Below are 23,928 nucleotides of genomic sequence, written 5' to 3'. Positions count from 1 at the left end.
TTTTTGACCAAGCAGTACATTCATGTGGTGCAAAAATCCAATACATACAAAAGGGTGAGGAAGGAAAACTTGACTCTGCTCCGTTTCCCTGGCCGCCTGCTTCCCTTCCCTACAGGGGGCCAGTGGTATCTATTCATTCCTTCAGCACCCTTTCTGTCAGGCAGTTTCGTAATGAGTAAGTTTGCTCACTAAGCAGTCCTGATGGAAGGAGTCTCCTGCATGGTCAGTATGAGCCTTTTAGGGATAGAAAAGGAACGTGTCCTTTGGGAAATAAGTAAATTGACTGGTTTATATTCTTAGCTCATGTGACTAGGCTGCATGAGTCACATTTTGGGAAACTAATCAGCTCTTGAATATACTGACACTTTGTGGGTTCTTTTTTCTTTTTTTCCTTTTTGGATCCACGAAGTTAAGACTAGACTCCGTCATGGGGTGTTTAGTTGGTGACCAGCAACTAGTCTCTACATGTTACTGTGTTTTAGCTGTTTCTGATGGCCATGCATTTCCCTCCTGGTAATGAACTTTGTGACAAAGAAGTATAATTTATCCTTTTAGTTAATTACAGATGTTACTGTTCACATTTGGAAAATTAGTTGGTATGTTTACTGTTCGGAGAGCTAAATCTTTGGCCGCAGTTCAAATGGTCACTGTTAACCAAGACAGGTAAAGGAAGTACTTGGTAATGACCTTATACTTGGGTCATACTCAGTGATCCATAGGGTCAGACTTATTCAGAGTCTGAGCCTACTTTTGGTTTAGTTTGAGGCAGTTAGATATTTTAAAAGAAATTCTCAATTGCCAGTGAAAGATAACATTACTGAAAATCATATTAATCTTTATTAATTTGTCTCTTCTCTCAGGTTTGAAAGAGAAGATAGTGAGGAGCTTCGAAGTATCTCCAGATGGGTCCTTCTTGCTGATAAATGGTGTTGCTGGATATCTTCATTTGCTGTCAATGAAGGTCAACCATTAATAGTGGCTGCTTGTTCGTTCAGCATAAGACATTAGTGTAGGGATAGTCTTTTTTTTTCTTAAAGATTTTTATTTATTTATTTGACAGAGATCACAAGTAGGTAGAGAAGCAGGCAGAGAGAGAGAGGAGGAAGCAGGCTCCCCGCTGAGCAGAGAGCCCGATGTGGGGCTCGATCTTAGGACCCTGAGACCATGACCTGAGCCGAAGGCAGAGGCTTAACCCACTGAGCCACCCAGGTGCTCCAGTGTAGGGATAGTCTTGAACGAAATCTGCATCTGAGTGGAGGGGCACAGTGGGACTTGGGGAGAACTTGTGAGTTCAGGGACAAAGTTTAGTAGGTGCTACAAACCAGAACTAGATTGTTTTTATTCCCAGTGTGATTCTTCCATGCACCGGCTGACAATTGGATAGGTAATATTTGTTATTCTTTCAGACCAAAGAACTGATCGGTAGCATGAAAATTAACGGAAGGGTTGCAGCATCCACGTTCTCTTCAGATAGCAAGAAACTATACGCCTCTTCAGGTGGGTTAATGACATGATCACCTAAAGCTTTTTTTTTTTAAGATTTTATTTATTTGTCACAGCGGGAGAGAGAGAGAGAGAGAGCGAGTGAGCACAAGCATGCAGATTGGAAGCAGAGGCAGAGAAAGAAGCAGGCTCCCCACTGAGCAAGGAGCCTGATGTGGGGCTCGATCCCAGGACTCTGGGATCATGACCTGAGCCGAAGGCAGCAGTTTAACCAACCGAGCCACCCAGGCATCCCTCACCTAAAGCTTTTTAAAAGCTTTGGATGTGTTTACATTTCAGATTTAACCCAAAACAGTGTTTGAGTTTAGATTTCTTTGTGTTAGAAAGTAATTTTTATTTTTAGTTTTTTGTCATTGCCTTTTGCCTTCTTATTTACTAACTAGTAATAGTGAAGAGCTAACCATTTAACCATGTTACCATGTATGGGGAAAAGACGGGAAGAAAATGATTATTTAAAAGATGATTCATGCTCAGTCTTTCCTTTTGAAAGTCACCTTTTGCTTTTAGCAATACCTTTTCACTTGGATAGTGTTTGGAATGTTCTTCATTATTGACTGAAAACAATTCCGGTTTCACCCTCTGACATTCCTGTGGTGCAGTAGAATAGCTTTCACCCCGACAGTCTCTACTCTGGCACTTTTCTGCTCTCCTGCCTTTCTGATTGGCCTGTGCCTTCTTGGGCTGTTAGTCCCTTTCCTATAGGATCTTGGGGCCATCATAATCTCAGTGTAGCTCATGATGCTTGGTAGTGGGAGGCATCAAAGTGGTTCTGCCTGTGACTACTATTGTCCAGTCTCTGTGGGGCTCTTTGGCAGAATTTTTGCTATACCTCAGCTAGCAGCACTTGAAAATATATAGCGTTAGTTTTTTTTCTTCCTTTTTTTTTTTTTAAAGGTGTAACTGACATACAACATATTAGGAGTACAACGTAATGATTCAGCATTGGTGTATATTAAAAATGACCACCACGATAAGCCTGGTTATCATCTGTCACTACACATAGTTAGGATTTTTTTTCTTGTGATGGGAACTTTTAAGATCTACTCTCTTAGCAACTTTCAGATGTGCACTACTGTATTAGTAACTGTGGTCGCCATGTTGTACGTTGTCTCCATGACTTATTTTATAACTGGATTAAAAAGTTGTGTATGTGGTTTTTTAAAAAGATTTATTTCTTTATTTTAGAGAGTGCACAAGTGGGGGGAGGGGCGGGGGGGGGAGAGAGAGAGAGAGAGGAACTTCCCTCCTGAGTAGGGAGCCAGCCATGGGGCTTGATCCCAGGACCCTGAGATCATGACCTGAGCTGACACCAAGAGTTGGACACTTAACTAGTTCAGAGTCAGAGTCCTGTGTTCCTAATGAACTGGCTCTCGGATCCTGGGAGGGTCAGAGTGGGAGAGAGGAGATGGAGGGTCAGAGATACTAAAATTTCTGTATGAACTGGATGCAAATATAAAATCTTTACAGATTTGGTCGTTACTGTGGAGGTCTTATTTTCCATAACAAAGGTCCTAAAAGCATAGGGAAGAGTAACCCATCATCTAGATGACCTTCCCGCAGTTGATCCCTTTTCTTCCCATTTTAGTCTGTTGCCAGCTGGGCTGATATTAAAACTACAGTGCCCTCCTTTATTGTAACATTACTGTACAGACGAATGCAAAGATTTTCAAACTTGACCCTGTTCAGTTTTTTCAGATGTATTTTACTACAACTTCACACCCTCATGTCAGCCTGGGAAATCATCTTTGTCAAGGAAATAGTTGAAATAGTGAGCTTAATTGAATTCTCGCTGGGAGGATAAAAATACAGAAAAGCGAACTTTAGGGGTGCCTGGGTGGCTCAGTTCATTGGGTGACCGACTATTGGTTTCGGCTCAGGTCATGATCTCAAGGTCCTGGGGTCAAGTCCTGCACCACCTCACACTCCGCTTGGAATCTGCTTGTTCCTCTCCTTTTGACAACCCCCCTCCCAATAAATAAATAAGTAAATAAAAATCTTTGTAAAGAGAACCAGAGTGCAATATCCACAGAAAAGGCAGAGATGAAATGGGTGCGTGAGGAACACCTTTGTGGTGAGTGTAGGGTCAATAAGAAATCTTTAAATGGGTGTGTGAGGAAGAGAGTGATCATCAGTATCATGGGCCCATAGGGGAGGGAAAAAAGAATGAGGGCGGATTTTGGCAATAGTCATCTCTTTCTTTTCTTTTGTAAGTTTATTTTTTTTTTAGTAATCTCTTTACTCAGTGTGGGGCTCGAACTCATGACCCCTGAGATTAAGAGTCGCGTGATTTTCTGACTGAGCCAGCCAGGCTCCCCGATGGTCTTTACGGTCATGAAAGTATTCGTGTTCCCTTCATATTTAACATACTCCTCAGTCTTACACACATTTTCCCTTCTCTAAACTGTTTGTGCCAGTTGGTCACAGCTGACATTTATTACTTTTTTAAAGATTTATTTAGTTTAGAGAGAGAGTGTGTGCACTTGAGCGGGGGGGGGGGGGGGGGGCGGGGGGGGGGGGGGGCGGGGGGCGAGGGGAGGGCAGAGCGAGAGGGAGAGAGAAAATCCCACGCAGACTCCAGAGCAGGGCTCCATCCCACAACCCTGAGATCATGACCTGAGCTGAAATCAAGAGTTGGAGACTCAACCGACTGTGCCACCCAAGGGCCCCTCACAGTTGGCATTTATTATTGTTTAAATGACTTGATAGTAGGTAAGTTGTATGTATCTTAAATCATAATTCCCTTGTGGTCTGGATCCCTTCATTCTCCCTTCATCATGACTATCATCATCAATTTGGTGTCAGTATCTGGCCTCACGTGGAGGTGCTCTAGTGCCTGTTGATGGAGGTTGGAACTTACTATGGTGGGTATTTTGTTTTTTTGTTTTTTCAGATTTTCTCCCCATAATTCATCTGAGTGAAATGTAAAAGTTTTTTCTGGAAGTTCAACTCAAGCCAAGAGTTTGTGATTTTCACTCTAAACTAAAAGATACTTTTATTAACTACTGATTAGTGTTACTGATTAGTTTTCTATATATGGGAATGTTTACCAGAAATATTTTTAGGCCAGTTTTCTAGACCTAGGACATTTATAGTGACTTTTTGTTTGTAGTCCCTTCTAGTATTAAAGAGGGGCTAAGAATGGTAAGTTCACTTGGCTTTCGAGTTTAAAACAAAATTAACCAAACCCTTTCTTGGCTCTTTCATGCAGGTGATGGGGAAGTTTATGTTTGGGATGTAAACTCTAGAAAATGCCTTAACAGATTTGTTGATGAAGGCAGTTTATATGGATTAAGCATTGCCACATCTAGGAATGGACAGTATGTGGCTTGTGGGTAAGTAAAGAGGTTTCTGTGATCTTAATCATGTGCTAGTGAGAAAATGCTAAAGAATCAGATATACCAGGGGCATCTGGGTGCCTTAGTTAAGCATCCGACTCTTGATTTTTGGCTTAGGTCATGATCTCAGGGTCATGAGATCGAGCCGCACATTAGGCTCCGTGCTAGGCATGGAGTCTGCTTAACATTCTTTCTCTCCCTGTGCTCTTCTCCTCGGTCGTACTCTCTCTCTCTCTTTCTAAAAGACATACGTAAGTAAAATTAAAAAAAACAAGAAATATACTAAATAGTGCCTAAGTAGTTTTGTGTATAAACTCTACAGTAATAGTCAGTACACCCAGGTGTTTTGCATTTTATCATCTTAATGCAATGTTTAATAATGTTAATGGTGGCTTATGAGCACTTTTGACAAGGAAATACAGGACTGCCTTATGTCATTATATTTTTTCCTTATATTTGGGATATTCATTTGATCACATCAAGTTTTCTTATTGCTATTTTGGCTTCTTGCCATTGACAAGGAAACAGAATAACTTAAACCTTAGGTTTAAGTTTTAAAGGTACTTAAGCAGTTTTTCTTTGTTTGGCTAGTGGTATAAATCAAACATAGGTTCCTTAGAAATACTGTTCGTTAGTATTGTGGAAACTTTGAAAATATTATCTAGAACATGTTACTGTGTTACCACTGGAAGGAAATGGTTATTACACTGGGGGAAGGATGGCTCTGAGACTTACCTGGATTTCTGAATTATCTTACTGACCAAATCACTTACCAGTCCCTGTAACTTTAGAGCTTCCAACAGTGGATTTTTATGACTTTCTTAGACTAGACACAACTTCAGTCAGATCTTCCCAGTTGAGAGATGCCACCCGGAAGCACAGCATAGTCCCCACTCTTTCTTCATTCCCTCCTTCAAGGTTAAAATTGGGGCAAATCCTCATAAACATCCCCACCACCGTTTGAAAATTGGTCACCTCCTACCTTTGGGGCATGTGAGAAGGGAAAGTAGGACCACGCTGTGGAGCTTAGAGATCAGGTCAAAACCAAAGCCTTTGGAGGTTCCTCAGAATGTTGAAAATAGAACTACCCTATGACCCAGCATTTGCACTACTGGGTATTTACCTTAAAGATACAAACGTAGTGATCCGAAGGGGCACGTGCACCCGAATGTTTATAGCAGCAATGTCCACAATAGCCAAACTATGGAAAGAACCTAGATGTCCATCAACAGATAAATGGATAAAGAAGATGTGGTATATATACACAATGGAATACTATGCAGCCATCAAAAGAAGTGAAATCTTGCCATTTGCAATGATGTGGATGGAACTAGAGGGTATCATGCTTAGCGAAATAAGTCAATCAGAGAAAGACAACTATCATATGATCTCCCTGATATGAGGAAGTGGAGATGCAACATGGGGGGTTAAGGGGGTAGGAGAAGAATAAATGAAACAAGATGGGATTGGGAGGGAGACAAACCATTGTGACTCTTAATCTCACAAAACAAACTGAGGGTTGATGGGGGGAGGGGGGTTGGGAGGGGGTGGTGGGGTTATGGACATTGGGGAGGGTATGTGCTATGGTGAGTGCTGTGAAGTGTGTAAACCTGGCGATTCACAGACCTGTACCCCTGGGGATAAAAAGATATGTTTATAAAAAATAAAAATTAAATTAAATTAAAAAAAAAAAACAAAAAACAACCAAGGCCTTGACAAGGGCCCCTTCATGTCCTGTGTTCCCTAGTCAGCGTACCTGCTATAGACCTGTAGGGAGGGATATCTTGGGGAGGAGGGGGGAGCCCAGTGTTTGCCCAGAGTGTGTGCACTATGGCAGCGGCCCATGGTTGGCAGAACTTCTGGCACTAAGGCTCCTTTATTTTTTTGTTTTGTTTTGTGTTTTTTTTTCCCCCTGGAACTAAAACTCCTTTAAGATGAAGACTGGTTTGAAACTAATTTTAAGCAAAATTGCCCCAAAATGACCTTCACTTAAATTTGTGAAGTTAGTCTTTTTCTGATCCTTTGCCTCTCTTTTTTGAATCACTTTTATTATTTTAGTCATTGGGCCCTTCGAAGGACCCAAAAAGGAAAGAATCTAATACTAGTTTAAACTCATTTGATTTTAATTGTGCTCAGTGTAATGGAATTCTGGTTCTGATATGCTTGGTTAAATTGTTAGTTTGTTATTGTTATACCTGTAGAGAAAGGCCGTAACCTTGTTAGAGGAATTTCTGATGTTATTAGGGAGGTGGGGAAGAGTTACTGGTCGTACAGAAGCTAGAGGCAGGAGAAGCTGAACTCCACTGGGCTGGGTTGCGTTCTCTCCCCTTCTTCCTCATTCTTCCATCTCTGCCTTGCTCCTCCTCTCTCTGCCCTCTGCTGCCCTCTCTGCTCTCCTCCTAGTACTGCTGTAAAACCCCTCTGTCTTGGCCTCTGCTTTTAGGAGTTGATGTCTTTGATTTAAAAACTCACGTTTTGTATCTCTTAATTCTTTTGATTCAGTGTCCTGACATAAGGTAGATGCTTTGTTTGTAGTTTTGCTCTGATAGGGGAGTAGGGAAACTGTTGAAAATAGAGAGCTCTATTCATTTATGTTACTGTTTTTTTAAAAAGATATTTATTAATTTGAGAGATCGAGCAAGTGCACGAGCAGGGGTGGGGCAAAGGTGCATGAGCAGGGGTGGGGCAAAGGGAGAAGCAAACTTGGTGCTGAGCAGGGAGCCTGATGCGGGACTTGATCCCAGGACCCTGGGACCATCACATGAGCTGAAGCCAGATGCTTAACCAATTGAGCCACCCAGGCGCCCTCCGTTACTGTTTTTATGCCATTTGTTAATGTAAGGATTACTATATACTTTTAGAAAGCTTTCATATTAATTCCTGCAACATCAGAGTTAGAACGTACTTGGGAAATCTCTGGACTACCCTTCATTCTGTAGACAGCCACTGATGTCAGGATTGTCCTGGAAGAGACCACTGGAGTCACTGACAGAGTGATCCGGAACCCTGTGGTCTGGTCTCACGGTTTCAGGGGCGGTCCTCTCACTCTGCGGGGTGCAGTCTGTAGTTAGAGTGTACCTTTGCTGCGTCTTGTGTCAGTGCTTTAGGGTGTCTTGTTTTGTGACTTCCTAGCTGGTCTGGAAGTCAGTCAGTTCAAAAAGAAAGAGACACGTGACTGTCCACTAGGTACAAAGCACTGTGTACTGAAGAGTGGAAAAGAGTTGAGACATGGCATGTTCTCTGTTGTGTGTGATGGCGCTTTGTGGGCAGGGGCCGGTAGGACCTCAGACAGCAGCTCACCAAATTCAGATGACCATGTAAGGTAACTTGGAGAATCTCTTTTGTTTTATTTTATTGTTCCAGTCTCTCTGCTTACTGTGGGGGAATTGGGAATGTCTCCCGCTGCAGCCATGGCCCAGATCACGAGATTAGTCTCCTGCCTTTACTAGGGTTGCAATATACAAACCACTTTGGGGCTTTGCATTGTGAGAATTTTAGGTCAATGCCATAGAAATACCTATTTTTATATTTTCAAATCAAAGTTTTATCAGTGATGAGAGATTTGTTGACTGTAGTCTTCATCAGCTTCTCATAAATACACAAAATTGCCTTTTTGGGGCACTTGGGTGGCTCAGTCGGTTAAGGTCATGATCCCAGGGTCCTGGGATCAATCCCCTCATTAGGCTCCCTGCTCTGCTTCTGCAGAGTCTGCTTCTCCCTCTTCCTCTGCCCCTCCCCTGCTTTGTGCACGCTGTCTCTTTTGCTCTCAATAAATTAAATTCTTTTTAAAAAAATGAAAAAAATAAAATTACCTTTTTATTGTGGTTCCCATCTAAGTAGTTTCAGACTTTGAATCATAATTATAATAAAGAGATTTAGCAACAAAGTTTTTCCCAGTGTTTACCATGTGCTGAGGACTTTTGTTTTTCTTATGTAACTATATATGTGCATATATGGGTGTATATTGATTATATATGTGTGTGGGTGTGTATATATATTTTTTACATATAAAGTAACTCTCATTTCTTGCTTCACAATATAGGTACTAGTCTCTCCGCCTCATAGGTGTGGGAGTAGAGGCACTGTGATTAGGTAACTTGGTTAAGATCGCACAGAGAGTAAGGGAGAGCCAGCTGTTACAGTCCAAATAGTCTGGCGGCAAAGCCGGAGCTCTTAGCCCCTTTACATCTGTTTTAAAGGTACATCTCCCTGCGTTTGTGTTTTTAAATATGTGAAGGTACAGTGTACTAGGAGTTTTGTAAATTAAAAAATCTTACAAGAAGCAAAGAGAATTTATAGTCCAGTTTGTCTTGAGTATGAATCCTTTTGTGCCATGTATGTAATCCCTTTGGAAGATCTACTTCAAGCATTCTGTTTCAGCTTTTCCATAGTTTTATCTTTTATCTCTTTAAATCTCTAAATGTACCTTGGATTGCTGTTTCTCCTACTTACATCTGGGTTTTAAGCCCTTAGTTTAAGACTTTGCTTCAGGATTTTTTTGATTTCAGTTACCTCTCTGACTTTGGAAAATATGGGAGCTAGTCTTCTGGAACTTAAAGCTAATAACCCAGTGTCTCTTTCATCTTTGTGCTGTAGGATATTTTCATTGTTTTTATTGTCCTGTTTCTGTTCCCTCCCTTGTATGTATCTGGATGGCATCTTAACCCATTGAGCCACCCAGGCACCCCTCTGGATGGCATCTTGATCTAATCCTGCACGTCCATCACAGTCGCCACTGGCCACATGTGGCTAGTTAAATTTAAATTAATCAAAATAAAAATGTGTTCCTTAGTGACACATGCCCCATTTGAAGTGTTCGGTAGGCACACGTGTGTCTGGTGGCGCCCATGTCAACAGTGCAGGTGCAGCGCATTTCTGTCATCACAGGAAGGTGTGTTGAATCGAGCTAGTTCGGTCCAGTCACTTTATTGATAGGGAAGCTGAGGTCTAAGAATTGGGTAATTTGAGTTTTCTTTATTGGTTGTTACTCATTAAACTGATTATTGGCAAAGCTGGGTCTGGAACTCAGGTTGTCTGGTTCCCAATTCTGTGTTCTTTCCACACTGCACCCCCTCGAAGTTTTTGATTTTTATATTCAGAAAATACTGGATAATTCAGGGCTGTGGGAAAATAAGAAATTCATTAGTATTTAGGGCCTGGAGTTAATAGTCCTTTAATTTTAACTCTCTCCTTGAACATATAAAATGATTTTCATTTTAGTTCATCTAGAGAATCTTCAGGACATACATGTTTTACAGTGTCAGAAAAACCCGTTTATTCGGTGATGTGTTTCTGCCTTGGTTTTCTCATTTATAAAAACAGTGACCATTTAGCTAGGGATTGTGAGATAGAAGAATGACAGCGTGCCATTGCATTCTCATAGTTCATGGTGCCATGGTGAGGACAGATGGATCCATGTGGCTCTTCCCAGACAAGTCATCAGGTCTGCTGTTGAGATACAGTGTCTCTTAAAAGTGTAAGGATTGGGTGAAGGCTGTTGTAATGGTCACCTGGAAGAGTATTTTTTTTTTTAATTTTATTTATTTATTTGACAGACAGAGATCATAAGTAGGCAGAGAGGCAGGCAGAGAGAGAGGAAGGGAAGCAGGCTCCCTGCTGAGCAGAGAGCCCGATGTGGGACTCGTTCCCAGGATCCTGGGATCATGACCTGAGCTGAAGGCAGCAGCTTAACCCACTGAGCCACCCAGGCGCCCTGGAAGAGTATTTTTATAGGTATTGGCACTCGAGCTAAGCTTTTGGAGGGCCAGATAGGATTTAGAGAAGGGTGTTGCAGGTAGTGGAAAGGAAAGGTATGGAGGGGAGAGGATTCAGATTTGGTTTCTGAATGGAGTGCAGATGGGTTGACTCCTGAGGGCTTAGGTGACAAAGGGAAGCAGGAGGGGGACAACTTCTAGAGGTCTTCTCACTGTGTCGAAGAGTGTGGACATTACATTGAGTGGAAAGAGAAAACATCAAGGGTTTTTAAGTAGAGGAGAGTCATGATCATATCTAGATTTTAGGGTTTGAAGTAGATAATTCCCATCACAGCTTTTGGGGGGGCAACAGGTGCAGGGAGCTTTGAGGTCATTGCAGTGGGGCCATCGCTAAGGACAGTGGGAATGGGAATACGAGAGAGGCAATGATGTTTGTGATGTAGATCAAAGCTGCTTAGAGAATTGGGATGGGAGAGAAGCAGTGACATTCTCAGGCTCTCGGCTTGAGCAGCTGGAAGGGTGGGCTTGTCCTTGCATGAGGGGGGAAGAGGAGAAAGAGTGTGGGAAGACGTGCATTCATGTCCACAAGCAGTTAGAAGTGCGGTGTGTCTCAGAGTAAAGGCACTTATTTATTTATCTATCTATTTATAAAAAGATTTTATTTATTTATTTGAAAGAGAGACACAGAGAGGGAACACAAGCAAAGGGGAGTGGGAGAGGGAGAAGCAGGCTTCCCGCCGAGCAGAGAGTCCAATGCGGGGCTCGATCGCAGGACCCTGGGATCATGACCTGAGCCGAAGGCAGATGCTTAAGGACTGAGCCACCCAGCGCCCCTAAAGGTGCTAATTTAGATGTGATTGGAGCTAGGTGGTCCATAGGACTAAGTGAGATGTGAATGAGATACTAGACGTAGAGGTAGATGGGATATAAAACCTTGGGGACAAGAGTCTATGGAGAAAGAGGTGACTGAGGATAAGAAGAAAGTCAGTAGAGTTCAGTCTCAGAGTATTCAGCGGAGGAGAGGATTTGAGTTCTGTGTTCGGCCTGTTTGTAAGTTCTGTAGGCTGTCTATGGCTGTGGTGACCCCCTAGTAGTGACAATTAAAATGTCCTCCCAGGGGCAGAATTGTCACTCGTTGATGACTACTATTCTGCTTTATAGTTTCTTCTTGCTCATAATATTAATTTCTTTGTGGCCCTGTGTGCTCTTCCTTTATGCCTTTTTAGCTTTCACACCCACCACCGCTGTGGTTCCCAGTCCTAATCCATAAGACAAACCCTGATCCGGCTTAAGTGCCATCATTCCTCTTTGTGAAGATTTTTGTGTACTGGGACACTCTGTGGTTGCTGATCTGCTAATGGATTGACTGCCTGTGACTCAGGAACTTGCTTCTAGCCCAGTCAGCTGTGGTTGTGGGTGGAAGGGTAGCAGTCATGTCTGCTTCTTTAGGTTATGTCCTGGGATTATGAACTGAGCCCAAGGCAGACACTTAACTGACTGAGCCACCTAGGTGTTCTGTTTGTTTGTTTTTTAGGATTATTTATTTATTTGACAGAGCACAAGCAGGGTGAGTGGCAGGCAAAGGGGGAAGGAGAAGCAGGCTCCCAGCAGAGCAGGTTTAGCCCGATGTGGGGCTCAATCCCAGGACCCCGGGGATCATGACCTGAGCCGAAGGCAGTTGCTTAACCAACTGAGCCACCCAGGCGCTGTCCCTGGTTTGTTTTTTGACTTAATGTCTGCCTTCCCCATCTGGAGTCCTGTGTTGTCCACAAACTTTAATCTGGTCCAGCTTCACTCATACTAATTTCCCTCTCTTTGATGTTATAGGTCCCAGACAGACCTTAGTGTGCTGTATTCTGTTCTCTTGTCTTTCTGGCTATTTCATGCAGGTATATTTTTTTCTGGGATAAATTCTTTCTGATACTTTGTATTCCTGTATTACATAGTGTTGGATATACAGGTCTCATTCAATAAATACTGATTATATTAATGTAATATATATTATATTATATTTAATATATATTAATTAATAAGTAACTATTAATACATTCAATAAATACTGATTACTCTCAATGACATATTAGAATCAGTTATATCCATTTTTTAATAAAGATTTTAAAATTTATTTTAGAGAGAGTGAGCAGGGGTGGTGGGGAGGGCAGAGGGAGAGGGAAGGGGAGAGAGAAACTCAAGCCGACTCTGCCCTGAGCACTGAGCCCGATGTGGGACTGGATCTCACAGCCCTGAGATCATGACCTGAGCCCAAACCAAGATTTGGATGCTCGACTAACTGGCACCCAGGTGCCCAAGAATCAATTATATTTTGTTAGCAGAAATACCACTAATAGAATAAGTTTCCATATATCAAAGTGATCAACTTGTGCCATTTTTCTTCCATAAATTTAATCAATAGTCAAATAAGAATGGGTAGGCATTTAAGGAGCATCTCACATTCATGATGGTAAGATTCGATATAAGGGGGCATCTGGGTGGCTCAGTCGGTTAAGTGTCTGCTTTTGGCTCAGGTCATGATCCCAGGGTCTGGGATCGAGCCCCATGTTGGGCTCCCTGCTCAGCGGGAAGCCTGCTTCTCCCTCTGCCCATCACCCTGCTTGTGCTCTCTCTCTCACTCTCTCTCAAAGAAATAAAATCTTTAAAAAAAATTGACGTTTAGAAGAGAGCCATATGGATTATAACTTTTTGTCCTTAGTTAAGATGGATTTAGCCATAAATCAGTGTTTAGCAAGAAAAGAGATTTGGTATAAATACAACCAGTAGACATTTTGATCCAAGTCAAAAATACAAATAAGGAAAAGAGGAAATTTGTCTTTGTCCTTTCAGGTTGCTGTAATGAATACCCATAGACTAGGTAGCTTATAAACAACAGAAATTTATTTCTCTTCCTTCTGGAGACTGAGGTCAGGGTACCAGCACAACTGGGTTCCATGGAGACCCTCTCCCAGGTTACAGACCATTGACTTCTTGTTTCCTCACGTGGAAAGAGGGAGAGAGTCTCTGGGGTCACTTTTATAAGGGCTCCACCGTCATGACCTTAATCTCCTCCCAGAGGAGAGGCCTCCTCCCAGAGGCCCCACCTCCTAATAAGGGGTTGGTGCTTAAATTTCATCATAGGAATTTTAGTGGGGCACAGATACTCAGTCCATAACAAAATTAAATAAACCAAGGATATTTGTTTTGTCTCCCGAGTGCTTATGGTTACCTCTTCTTAAAGGGTTCTGAGAATCAAATGAGAAAATGTCTCTGTAAGTAGTTGGAGGACTCCGAAGCACTCACATGTCGTTTGTGTGGTTGGCTGTCATTCAGATGTAGAGCGCTGTGTGTGACCTGAGTTGGTCTTGTTAGTGCAGTGTGTCTGGCTCATTGTAAGCAGGCAGTATGTACCGAGAGAATAAATGAGGATGTTTGGGAGTGAGCACATTTAGTGGAAGGTCCGTGTGTCACCCTTGTCACTTTGAGGCTTTAGCTCTTGCAGCTTTCAGGTTTGTGTTGCATTTGCTAATGAAGTTTGATCTGAGTATTTGAGTTACAAGTACCTGGTCCCTGTTCCTTATAAATGGTGCCCATAACAGGAGGTCGTCTGAACATTTACTGAAAGTTCCTCTCTGAGAATGATTCTGTTAATGGGCAGGTCATCAGGATTTACTTTTTATGAGCACTGGATGTAATTCGTTGCTGTAAACATTTCAGTAAACAGAGTGCGTGGTCGCTTCCGTAATTCTTAACTGTGGATATTCCCAGGAGAGCGGAACTAAGATACCTGTTACAGATGCTGCACGACACCCGTTTTGGCAGTTCTCACAAATATGATAGAATAAAAAGAGAGAAGAGGAACTCAAATAGGGAAAGGACGGCTCTCATTCTCATTTTCAAATGTTTGGTTGGCCATAAACACCGTGGGAGTGGCAGGCGTGGTCTCAGTCTTGTTCACCTTTGCATCTAGTGCCTGGCATAAAGTTGACATTCAGTAAATATTTATTGAAGGAATAAATAATGGAGAATCTAGGCTTTCTTGGATTCTCTAGCTCACAGTTGAAAAGCCATTGGAGTTAACAAGAGTTTAGCAAGATTGCGGTAGAACTGGTAGAATGTGTCTGGCTTTTTGCCTTAGGATAAAGCCTACAGCCCTGGTCCCTTTGTAACACAACATGCTATGATTTCTACAGATATCAGTGTGTGGGGTTCAGTCTATTCATTTAGGTTGCGAAAGCCATTTTGTTCTTTTTTTTTAATTTGTTGTATTCCCTTTTCTTTCCGCAGTTCTAATTGTGGAGTGGTAAACATATACAATCAAGATTCTTGTCTCCAAGAAACAAATCCAAAGCCGATAAAAGCTATAATGAACTTGGTTACAGGTGTTACTTCTCTGAGCTTCAATCCTACTACAGAAATCTTGGCAATTGCTTCAGAAGAAATGAAAGAAGCAGTCAGATTGGTAATATACCTTTATCTTTAAAAAAATAAAATCATTTATAATCCTTAGGCTCCACACTAGGTGTGGAGCCTAATTTAAAAAAAAAAAATTGAAATGTACTGAATGATATGTAGTAGCTTCCTTCCTCCCCCAAAAATCTTAGAACTAAGTTGAAAACATGGAAAGATAGTAGGAAAGAAGAGTATTGGTTTATTTTAAAAAGAGTAGCTTCTTTTGATGTAGAAATTACAAGTATTGGGGCTTTTGGGGGTGTGGTTGTAGAAGTGGTGATGTACAGTAGCCCCCAAATTTGCCTTAAGGAATTTGTTTACGGCAAGCACTTTATTTTTCTACAGTTTTCTTTCCTAATCCCTGCCTTTTTAAAGGCCTGCTGTCATAATGGAGGAGGGGAGGCAGTTCTTAGATTTTGAACATAAACTGAGCTTGAAAGCCGACTGTGTAAGCAGATTACACTTTAAACGGCTAGCTCGTACTTGTGCGTTTGCCTCCCTGCCAGTGGTCCCCAGGACCTCCCCCAGGTTTGTTGATTTCCTAGGACTCAACAGGATTCAGTGTATGGTCTCGTTCATGGCTGAGAGTTACTCCAGGGAAAGCATGCGCAGTAGAATCAGCCAAGGGAAGGTACAGGGGGCAAAGTCTGGAGGAGACCAGGCACCGGCTTCCAAGGGACCCCTCCTAGTGGAGTCACAAAGGCCATGTCTCATTCCTCCAGCAAGTTGTGACCACGTGGGTGGAGTGTGTTCTGTCAGGCAGTCCCTCATTAGGGGCTGTGCTCAAGGTCTTTATTGGCGGTTGATCATGGAGCTACCCTCCGCCTCACATGCACCAAAATTCTGGGCTCCCTGAAGTAAAGGCAGGTGTTCAGCAGAAACCACATTGTACAAATCCTTCAGGCCTGGTGAGCCATCCTTATCCATTAGGGAAAGTGTCACATCAGTGCAGAGAACTGTTTCCCAGTTAAGTTGCCAAACGTGATCGAAGGGCCACCCTTGCAGCTAGGCCTTTCTGAGGATAGCAGCCTCAGGTCTGTCTGAACTCCTTTCTGCCCAACCTCAGAGCCCAGCTCACACGTCCCTGCATCTCTGAAGCTTCCTATGCTGTAGGCAGAACCGGTTTCTTCGTTATTGAACCATTCTTTGCCGCAGACACCAGGTACCCGCATGGCCCAGAGCTCTGAATGGTGGTACTGCCTGTGGCGGTATTACACGTATGCCGCCAGACTGTAAGCACCCTACGGACACTCTAACCTTTATCTCGTTCACTTGCCAGAGGGTCTTGCATACTTTATTAGCTTCGCGTGATAGTGTATAGTTCACAAAGATTCACAAAGAGGTCTTCAAAAAAATTGTGCGCCAAGTAACATTCCTCCGAGGATTAACTCACCTAGGGTCAACAGCCAGTAAAGGGCATGTGCTTCTAGGTTCTCCATTCTTCCTGGGACATCCGTGGTTTTCCAGCTGAATTCCTGTGCTCCCAGAAGGTGTACAGAACTTCAGATGGCAGGTGGCACAAAGGAGGAGGTGAGGTCCTACCTGTAGCACACCGAGCAGCTTCGCTGTTGTCCGCGGTGTCTGTTGGCATTCTCCATAAGCTTTTCTTGGAGGGAGGAAGGATTCTGTTGGAAAGAGTGGGAAGTACAGTACTGTGTTTCATTGCCTTTGTGCTGAACGAGTCCTTTGATGAATGAGAAGGTTCTAATTCAAGTCAGTTTTAAAATCCCCATTCCTCTAATGGGAGTAGTGGACTAGCACACATTAACCTTTTATCATTTTAATGGTAGTAAATTGTTTTAGAAAACCACGGGATCCACCTCCTGTTGACATAATACATTTTGCAAGACGGCGTAGTAGTTAGTTCTGCCTCGTTTGCTTCAGTGATCACGGCAGCATTTATGGTTTTTTTACTGTGGCAAAGCCACACAAGGAATTCATTAGTAACAGCCAAATCCCATTTTTTAAATGGTAGTCAACCATAATATCTAATGGAAAGAGGCCAGGCATGGCAGGCTCAGAATGCCTCAGTGAAACAGCCTTAGTGTCATTAAATGCAGTCTCTCAGAATGATCCGAACAGCTGTTATCCCAGCACAAAGCAGTGAATGTAAATCCGAGCCGTTGCACCAGTAAGAGACACAGAAGTTAAATTGTTACTGCATCTACAGTCTTTGCTGTAGTAGGAAGTTGTGGAACTTCTTATCCATTAAATAAGGATGAGTGAGCTTTTTACTTGTTGAATTTTGATACCTGGGCCCTTAAATGTAATGACAGATACGGTGTTGGAGGGAAAGGGAACTTTCTGAGGTAAAGAAGTTAGGTTTTTATGGTTTTTTTCCCTTTCTTTTAAAGATTTATTTTAGAGAGCGCGCATAAGCACAGGGCAGGGGTGGGGGGTACGGGCAGAGGGAGGGAGAGACTCGGGCAGAGGGAGGGAGAGACTTGATCCCACAACCCTGGTATCATGACCTGACCTGAAATTAGGAGTTGGCCTTTTAATTGATGAGCCATCGAGGATCCCGTGGGTTTTTGTTTAATTAACAGTTCAGTAATAGCTTTTAATACAAGGGCCATAAAGAGAATTTCCTCTCAGCAGGTGGGTGGGAGTTTGTCTGAGGGAAGAAGTGCTGATTCAGGGGGAGACTCCACTGGGGAACTTCAGAAATAGATACAGCTGGGTCTCTTGGGAGACCATTGTAAACATGTTTTTGCTCTTGATATTCAAATCTAGAGGAGGTAAAATGTAAAAATAAGTTGTTAAATGAGGTGGGGTTTCTCCTCCATCAGAAGGAGCACACTGGCCTGCTGTGTACGGTTGTGTAAGTTGTGAGGAGACACCATTTATATCACATACTTTATTAAGTGTGTATATTTACCACAGTATTTCTGATACTCTCTTCTGTTCATTTGGCTACAAAAATAACACCATGACCTTCTGGTAAAAATGGGCTTTAAAAAATTGAAATGTGTTTTTTGCCCCAATTTTCCCCTCACATTGAGCTCCCTAGTTGTAATAAGCAGTTGACCCAAGTATGAGGTTACATGAATCCAAATTAGGAGACTGTTTTTTCTAATTTAGTTTAGAAAATAAAGGGCGTGGTTTAATATAATTATCTTTAGGAAGTCGTTCAAGTGGAAAGGTGGTTCTGGTTTGTTTTGGAAGAGTCAGAAAAGCGGCTTCCAAGACTTCAAAGTCACGCCAGCAAAGTTAAGGAGCAAATATCTGGGGCATAGTGTTCAAGTACCAGGTGACATATAGGGAGGAAGCAAAAGTTGGACATAGGACAGTCCTCTTGTTGGCACTTGTAGGAAATGGTGATTTCCTGATTGTCTGTTCCCATGAGGCCTCGGATCACCTGTTCAAAGTTGGCACATGGTTGGAGGATACAAATTTCCGCTAGCCTAAGCAAAACACAATTGAGAAGCCAACCACTTACAAATTCATATAATTTACACATTGCCAAACTAAGTGTAAATAAATCCTGCAATATTTATATTGTGGCTTCTTTCCTAAATAACTACTCTGCTTTATTAAGTATTTCTTCTTTTTTTTTAATGAATTTTTCAAGGAACCTTTATAGAGAGTGGGTTTTAAGAAGTTTAAAAGTGAAGATCAAGGGTGCCTGAGTGGCTCAGTGGGTTAAGCCTCTGCCTCTGCTCAGGTCATGATCTCAGGGTTCTGGGATCGAGCCCTGCATCGGGCTCTCTGCTCAGCAGGGAGCCTGCTTCCCCCTCTCCTCTCTCTCTGCCTGCCTCTCTGCCTACTTGTGATCTCTGTCTGTCAAATAAATAAGTAAAATCTTTAAAAAAAAAAAAAAAAGTGAAGATCAAGTCTAGGTACTGCCAACTCCGTGGCTTTAATGGGTCTAGACAGTTCTCGTTAGTACTGATGCCTCTGCCTTGATGCCATGCCGTGCAGGAAGAACCTGCTTTCTGGGAAAGTCGAGAATAATCGAGATGGCTTGGAGATTCACTGTACGCTGTACTTTCTTGATGAAAGGCTCAGTAGGTCTCTTCCAGAAGGAAGAGTTTTAATGTCTTAAAGCCTCATCTTAAAGTGTGGCGGGTGACAGACCACCAGGGTGAACAGCTGGGTGATAGCTGTCCGTGCGTGCCGGAACACGAAGGGGCTGTGTTTTTTTTTTGTTTGTTTTGTTTTGTTTTAAAGATTTTATTTATTTATTTGACAGACGGAGATCACAAGTAGGCAGAGAGGCAGGCAGAGAGTGAGGAGGAAGCAGGCTCCCCACTGAGCAGAGAGCCTGATGTGGGGCTCGATCCTAGGACCCTGGGATCATGACCTGAGCCGAAGGCAGAGGCTTAACCCACTGAGCCACCCAGGCGCCCCAGGGGCTGTGTTTTTTAGAAGACGTGGAGGGTATTTGAAAGCTAGAGTTGTTGACCTTCCAGTCTCCTTCAGGTGACTGTTTTTGTGCCGGGATTTGGTTTATCCACAAGTCGGATGAAGGCTTGTGTCAGCCTTGCGCTGGGGCTCGGGCTTCTTTTCCCCAGAAGTAGACTCTCTTGGAGAAAGAAACTGTGCCTCCTCTTGTCTAGGCCTGGCCCAGAAGTCAGCTTTTGGCTCTGTTTAAATCAGAACACAGTTGCACTCGATGAACCAGGTTTTCTCATGAGTTTGTCCTTCAGAGGAGATTGGAAAAGGCAAAGAATACATAACAGAGGTTGGAAAGGAAAATTGTAGAAAGGAAATCATATGCTAAATAGAATAGTAGGGTAGGCTTTTCCTGGGTCTCAGTTATGTAAAATCAGACTCTTTATAATTAAAGTATCTGTGTCCTGTGACCAAATTTTAGTATTGTTCACTGTGGTTGTTAAGTTAGAACATTAATGGGTACCACTGTTGACTTTTTACTTGAGTGTGTTCTTTTTTTTAATTCACTCAGCAAACACCGGAGTCTCGTAGAACACCATGCTAGATGCTAGATTAGAAGGATCAAGGAGATACTTTCTTCTCTTCCCTCCTTTCCCTCTCAGTCAATAGCACATGGAAAAGCCAATTTTAATTTCAAGACACTTTGGTTCTTTGAGATAATTGTACATCGTGTGTACTGCAATTAAAATGAACTTTTTGTTCCAGCAGAAATATAGATGAAGCCTAAAATTTAAGAAAGATGAGTTCACAGTTGTGATTTTTAAAGCTTTGTGTGTTTTCCTACAGGTTCACCTTCCCTCCTGTACAGTATTTTCAAACTTCCCAGTCATTAAAAAGAAGACCATTTCTCTTGTTCATACCATGGATTTTTCTCCCAGAAGTGGGTATTTTGCCTTGGGGAATGAAAAGGGCAAGGCTCTGCTCTATAGGTGCGTATTATTTATGTTTAATCATCAGAAATACCTGTCACCTCCTGAAAATATGAAGAGATACTGCTGTTACATTCCCAGTTCTGCGTTCACATGTAGTTTATTAATTCTATAGCTTACTGATCAGCTACTTTAATTATTTAATTAATAATCAGATAAAATTTTTTTTTTTTTAGATTTTTTTAAATTTTATTTTATTTGACAGAGATCACAAGTAGGCAGAGAGGCAGGCAGAGAGAGAGAGAGGAGGAAGCAGGCTCCCTGCCGAGCAGAGAGCCCAACGCGGGGCTTGATCCCAGGATCCTGGGATCATGACCCGAGCCGAAGGCAGAGGCTTTAATCCACTGAGCCACCCAGGTGCCCCTAATCAGATAAATTTTTAATTGTAGCATGTTTAAGTGGACTGTCTTCATTATCTAACAAATTGTGTTTATTTATTTGGCAGACAAAGAGACAGTGAGAGAGGGTACACAAGCAGGGGGAATGGGAGAGGGAGAAGGGACCCCGATTCGGGACTTGATCCCAGGACCCTGGCATCATGGCCTGAGCCAAAGGCAGGTGCTTAACTGACTGAGCCACCCAGGCGCCCCTGAAATGTTTTTCTTTTTTTTTTTTTTGTTTTTTGTTTTTTTTAAAGATTTTATTTATTTATTGGACAGAGAGAGATCACAAGTAGGCAGAGAGAGAGAAAAAGGAAGAAGCAGGCTCCCTGCTGAGCAGAGAGCCTGATGCGGGACTCGCTCCCAGGACCCTGAGATCATGACCTGAGCCAAAGGGAGAGGCTTAACCCACTGAGCCACCCAAGTGCCCCTGAAATGCATTTTTTTACCATAAAATGTGACTACAGAAAAGTTCACCTGGAGATTTATTTATTAATTTTTTAAAAAATTTATTTATTTGGGGGGGGGCACCTGGGTGGCTCAGTGGGTTAAAACCTCTGCTTTCGGCTCTGGTCATGATCCCAGAGTCCTGGGATCGAGCCCTGCATTGGGCTTTCTGCTCAGCAGGGAGCCTGCTTCCACTTCTCTCTCTCTCTCTGCCTGCCTCTCTGTCTACTTGTGATCTCTGTCTGTCAAATAAATGATTAAAATCTTTAAAAAAAATTTATTTATTTGGGAGTGGTAAGCTGTGTTTTGAGAATGTCAGTTTGAGGAAGAGTAGCCACTTTAAAAATATTGCCACTTTGTTGGTGATTTCTGTTTAGATTAACCTTTGCTGATTTGACAATTCACTGTTTACTCCACTAGATTTAAGTGATTTTTTGTTTATTTGTTTTCGGAAAGAGGTGCTGCTTTCCCTGCTTTCCTGCCAGCTGTAGGCTGTAAATAAGGGCGTCAGCCACAGAGATGTCTAAAAGTTATGCTCTGCCCAGGTTCTTTTCTGCACTCAGCATGCTTGGCTATAAAGCAGGAACAAACAAACCCTAGTTGCACGGTTGCTAGAAGATACAGGTGACAAGGCGGCTCTTCCCGGGGAGCTGACGAGCTGGGAGCCTGTGACTTCACTCAGAGCACTTGTCCTTGCTCCCTTGTGTTGGTGGTGAATGCTGCGTAGGACCCTGTGTTTATGTTTGTATCAGAGAAGGCCTGCTTTCAAAATACTGAAATCTGGTGTGAAGAAAAGGAGGGTTATAAATTGGTTTTGAGGAGATAATTGTGAAGAGAGGATATAGCAAACAGTAATATGGTCTCAAGTTCTACTTTGAAAGGAAAATGGGATACACTGGGAAGTTGATATATCTCATCATTCTCAGTCCCAATCATTTTTGGAGTGATTTTTTCAGTTCAGGTTTTATAAAAAGAATGCAGGTTCCTACTACGCCTAGAAATTCTCTCCCAAAGCTTTGGTTTTATTATAATTGAATCTTCTTTCCTCTAAGTTTAAGCACCAGAGGCCATTAGAGTTTTCTTGAGAGCATTGCTGTCTAGTGAGACTATTTCTAGCAAGTGGCTTGGACTGACACGTCTGCTGGGTATGACTGAGCACGTATTTCATACAGTCCATTTGATGCTTTGCAGTAAGCTTAATGCTTTTACTGAAATCTGAGGAATTAGCTTTAGGATCCTTCAGGATGTCAGGTTGAGAAGTCTTAACCTAGCTGCCCCGTGAGAATGATTATGATTACACTTTTTTCCCCCCAAAATCTTCCTAACGTCATTTTCATTGACAGTACTCTGGGTAATCATTTCAGAATTATTTAGATAATTTGTCTTTTACTTTTTCAGGTTGCACCATTACTCAGAATTCTGAAGAGAATATTTGAAGTAAGAAAATCCGTTTTTATTGATTCTTCAGGTTTTAGGGTTCACACCTGTTGCTGTCATTTGGCAGAGGGACCACATTGTCTGGTCTTTGTTTCTTTGCCGCTGGGTTGCTGTATCTTCGGGTAGGGGAGTAGGGTGGAAGTAGATCAGGAAGAGCCCAGCTGGACCTGAACCTTCCTTGGGCATTTTTATTCCAAATCACAACAGTCTGGATCTGTTTTTCTGAGGTCTGATCTCTAATATGGTGTTCAGTAATGGTCATCAGAATTGTTATTACTGAACATTTAATCCACAAAGGATAGACATAATCACAAGAGAGATATCTTCAGATATAATTATAGCTTCCATGAGCTCAAAACCCCTTATTTTGTATGTTTCTTGAGAGATTAAAAGTAGCCTGCCCTGTGGCTAGTTAATGGTAGCTTGTCACAGAGCTAGTTAATGGCTGGTCATTAGTATTGCTGCCCAGTATTTAAAACAGTGGGACATGCTTCCCTTTCCGTGGCTTGATCTTTGACTCGGAGATGTGGTAGTTCTGAGGTTGAGCTTTGCAGTTGGCCTATTCGTCTCTTTTCTGAAATTCGTAAATGTTTTCTACAGATTGAGGAGACTCTGGGAGCGATACAGGGTTAATTGTTGAGCAAAACCACATTAGCCAAGAGGGGAAAGCAGCCTAGCTGTCCTGCCTCCCCAGTTACACAGCCTGCACATACATTTGTGGGTGACCAGCAGCCGTAAATCAAGTGTGTAATTTCTTCTGTTCTTTTCTCAGATCCAGTTGAGCCACAAGAGAAACCTGTCTCAATATATCTTCTCAGAAGCTTTCTGAATGTGTGATAACATATGTATAATGATGTATCGAGCCAGCTGTGCTTATTTAAGTCAACAGAGGTGTCTTATAAACAAATAGCAACTTTTGTTTGAAAATAAATGTATGTTCTTTCCTTCCCTCCTACACACAAACACACTGTCTTGGATGCGTTTCTTTTCAGACTGAACATGAGAGATTGGAAACACCTGTCTGTAGCCAGAAATAATACAGACAGATATTCTTCTGTTTCGCAGTTTACCCTAATTGCCATTTCCCCCTTTCCCAGCAGAGAGCTCTCCGTGTTTCATGGTATTTCAGGGTATCAGCTAACAACCTCTGTTGAGCCAGTAAGGTCATTTGGCTTCATGTGAGAGCAGTGAGAAGACTGCATGGAATGAATTTTGAACTTCCAGGTTTTCTTGAAATGGTGATAATGGAAATGAGAAGACTCTTCTGGGCGTTTTACTTCAAATGGTTGTCATTGGTGTTTGTTGGAGAGGGGTCCCATGAAATCCTGGCACGTGTGTCCTGCTG

The 23,928-nt window shown here is 42.4% G+C and overlaps 1 protein-coding gene across 1 annotated transcript in view; it reads left to right on the top strand.

Annotated features, from left to right (window-relative positions):
- LOC111151610 (UTP18, small subunit processome component) overlaps positions 1-23,546 on the top strand; it is a 42,957-nt gene extending 19,411 nt beyond the window's left edge. Inside the window, exons 8-14 of the mRNA XM_022509705.1 lie at positions 861-961; positions 1,407-1,497; positions 4,712-4,835; positions 14,831-15,005; positions 20,177-20,319; positions 22,545-22,583; positions 23,356-23,546. Of these exons, the coding sequence (XP_022365413.1) occupies positions 861-961; positions 1,407-1,497; positions 4,712-4,835; positions 14,831-15,005; positions 20,177-20,319; positions 22,545-22,569 (659 nt within the window). The 3' untranslated portion in view covers positions 22,570-22,583; positions 23,356-23,546. The remainder of the gene's footprint in view (positions 1-860; positions 962-1,406; positions 1,498-4,711; positions 4,836-14,830; positions 15,006-20,176; positions 20,320-22,544; positions 22,584-23,355) is intronic.
- Positions 23,547-23,928: the final 382 nt, after the last annotated feature.

This window comes from Enhydra lutris, unplaced genomic scaffold (genome assembly GCF_002288905.1).
Source record: "Enhydra lutris kenyoni isolate GAN:26980312 unplaced genomic scaffold, ASM228890v2 scaffoldscaffold26, whole genome shotgun sequence".
Taxonomy (NCBI): domain Eukaryota; kingdom Metazoa; phylum Chordata; class Mammalia; order Carnivora; family Mustelidae; genus Enhydra; species Enhydra lutris.
The sequence above is the reverse complement of the archived record's forward strand: the minus strand, read 5'-3'. Positions and strand labels throughout refer to the sequence as shown.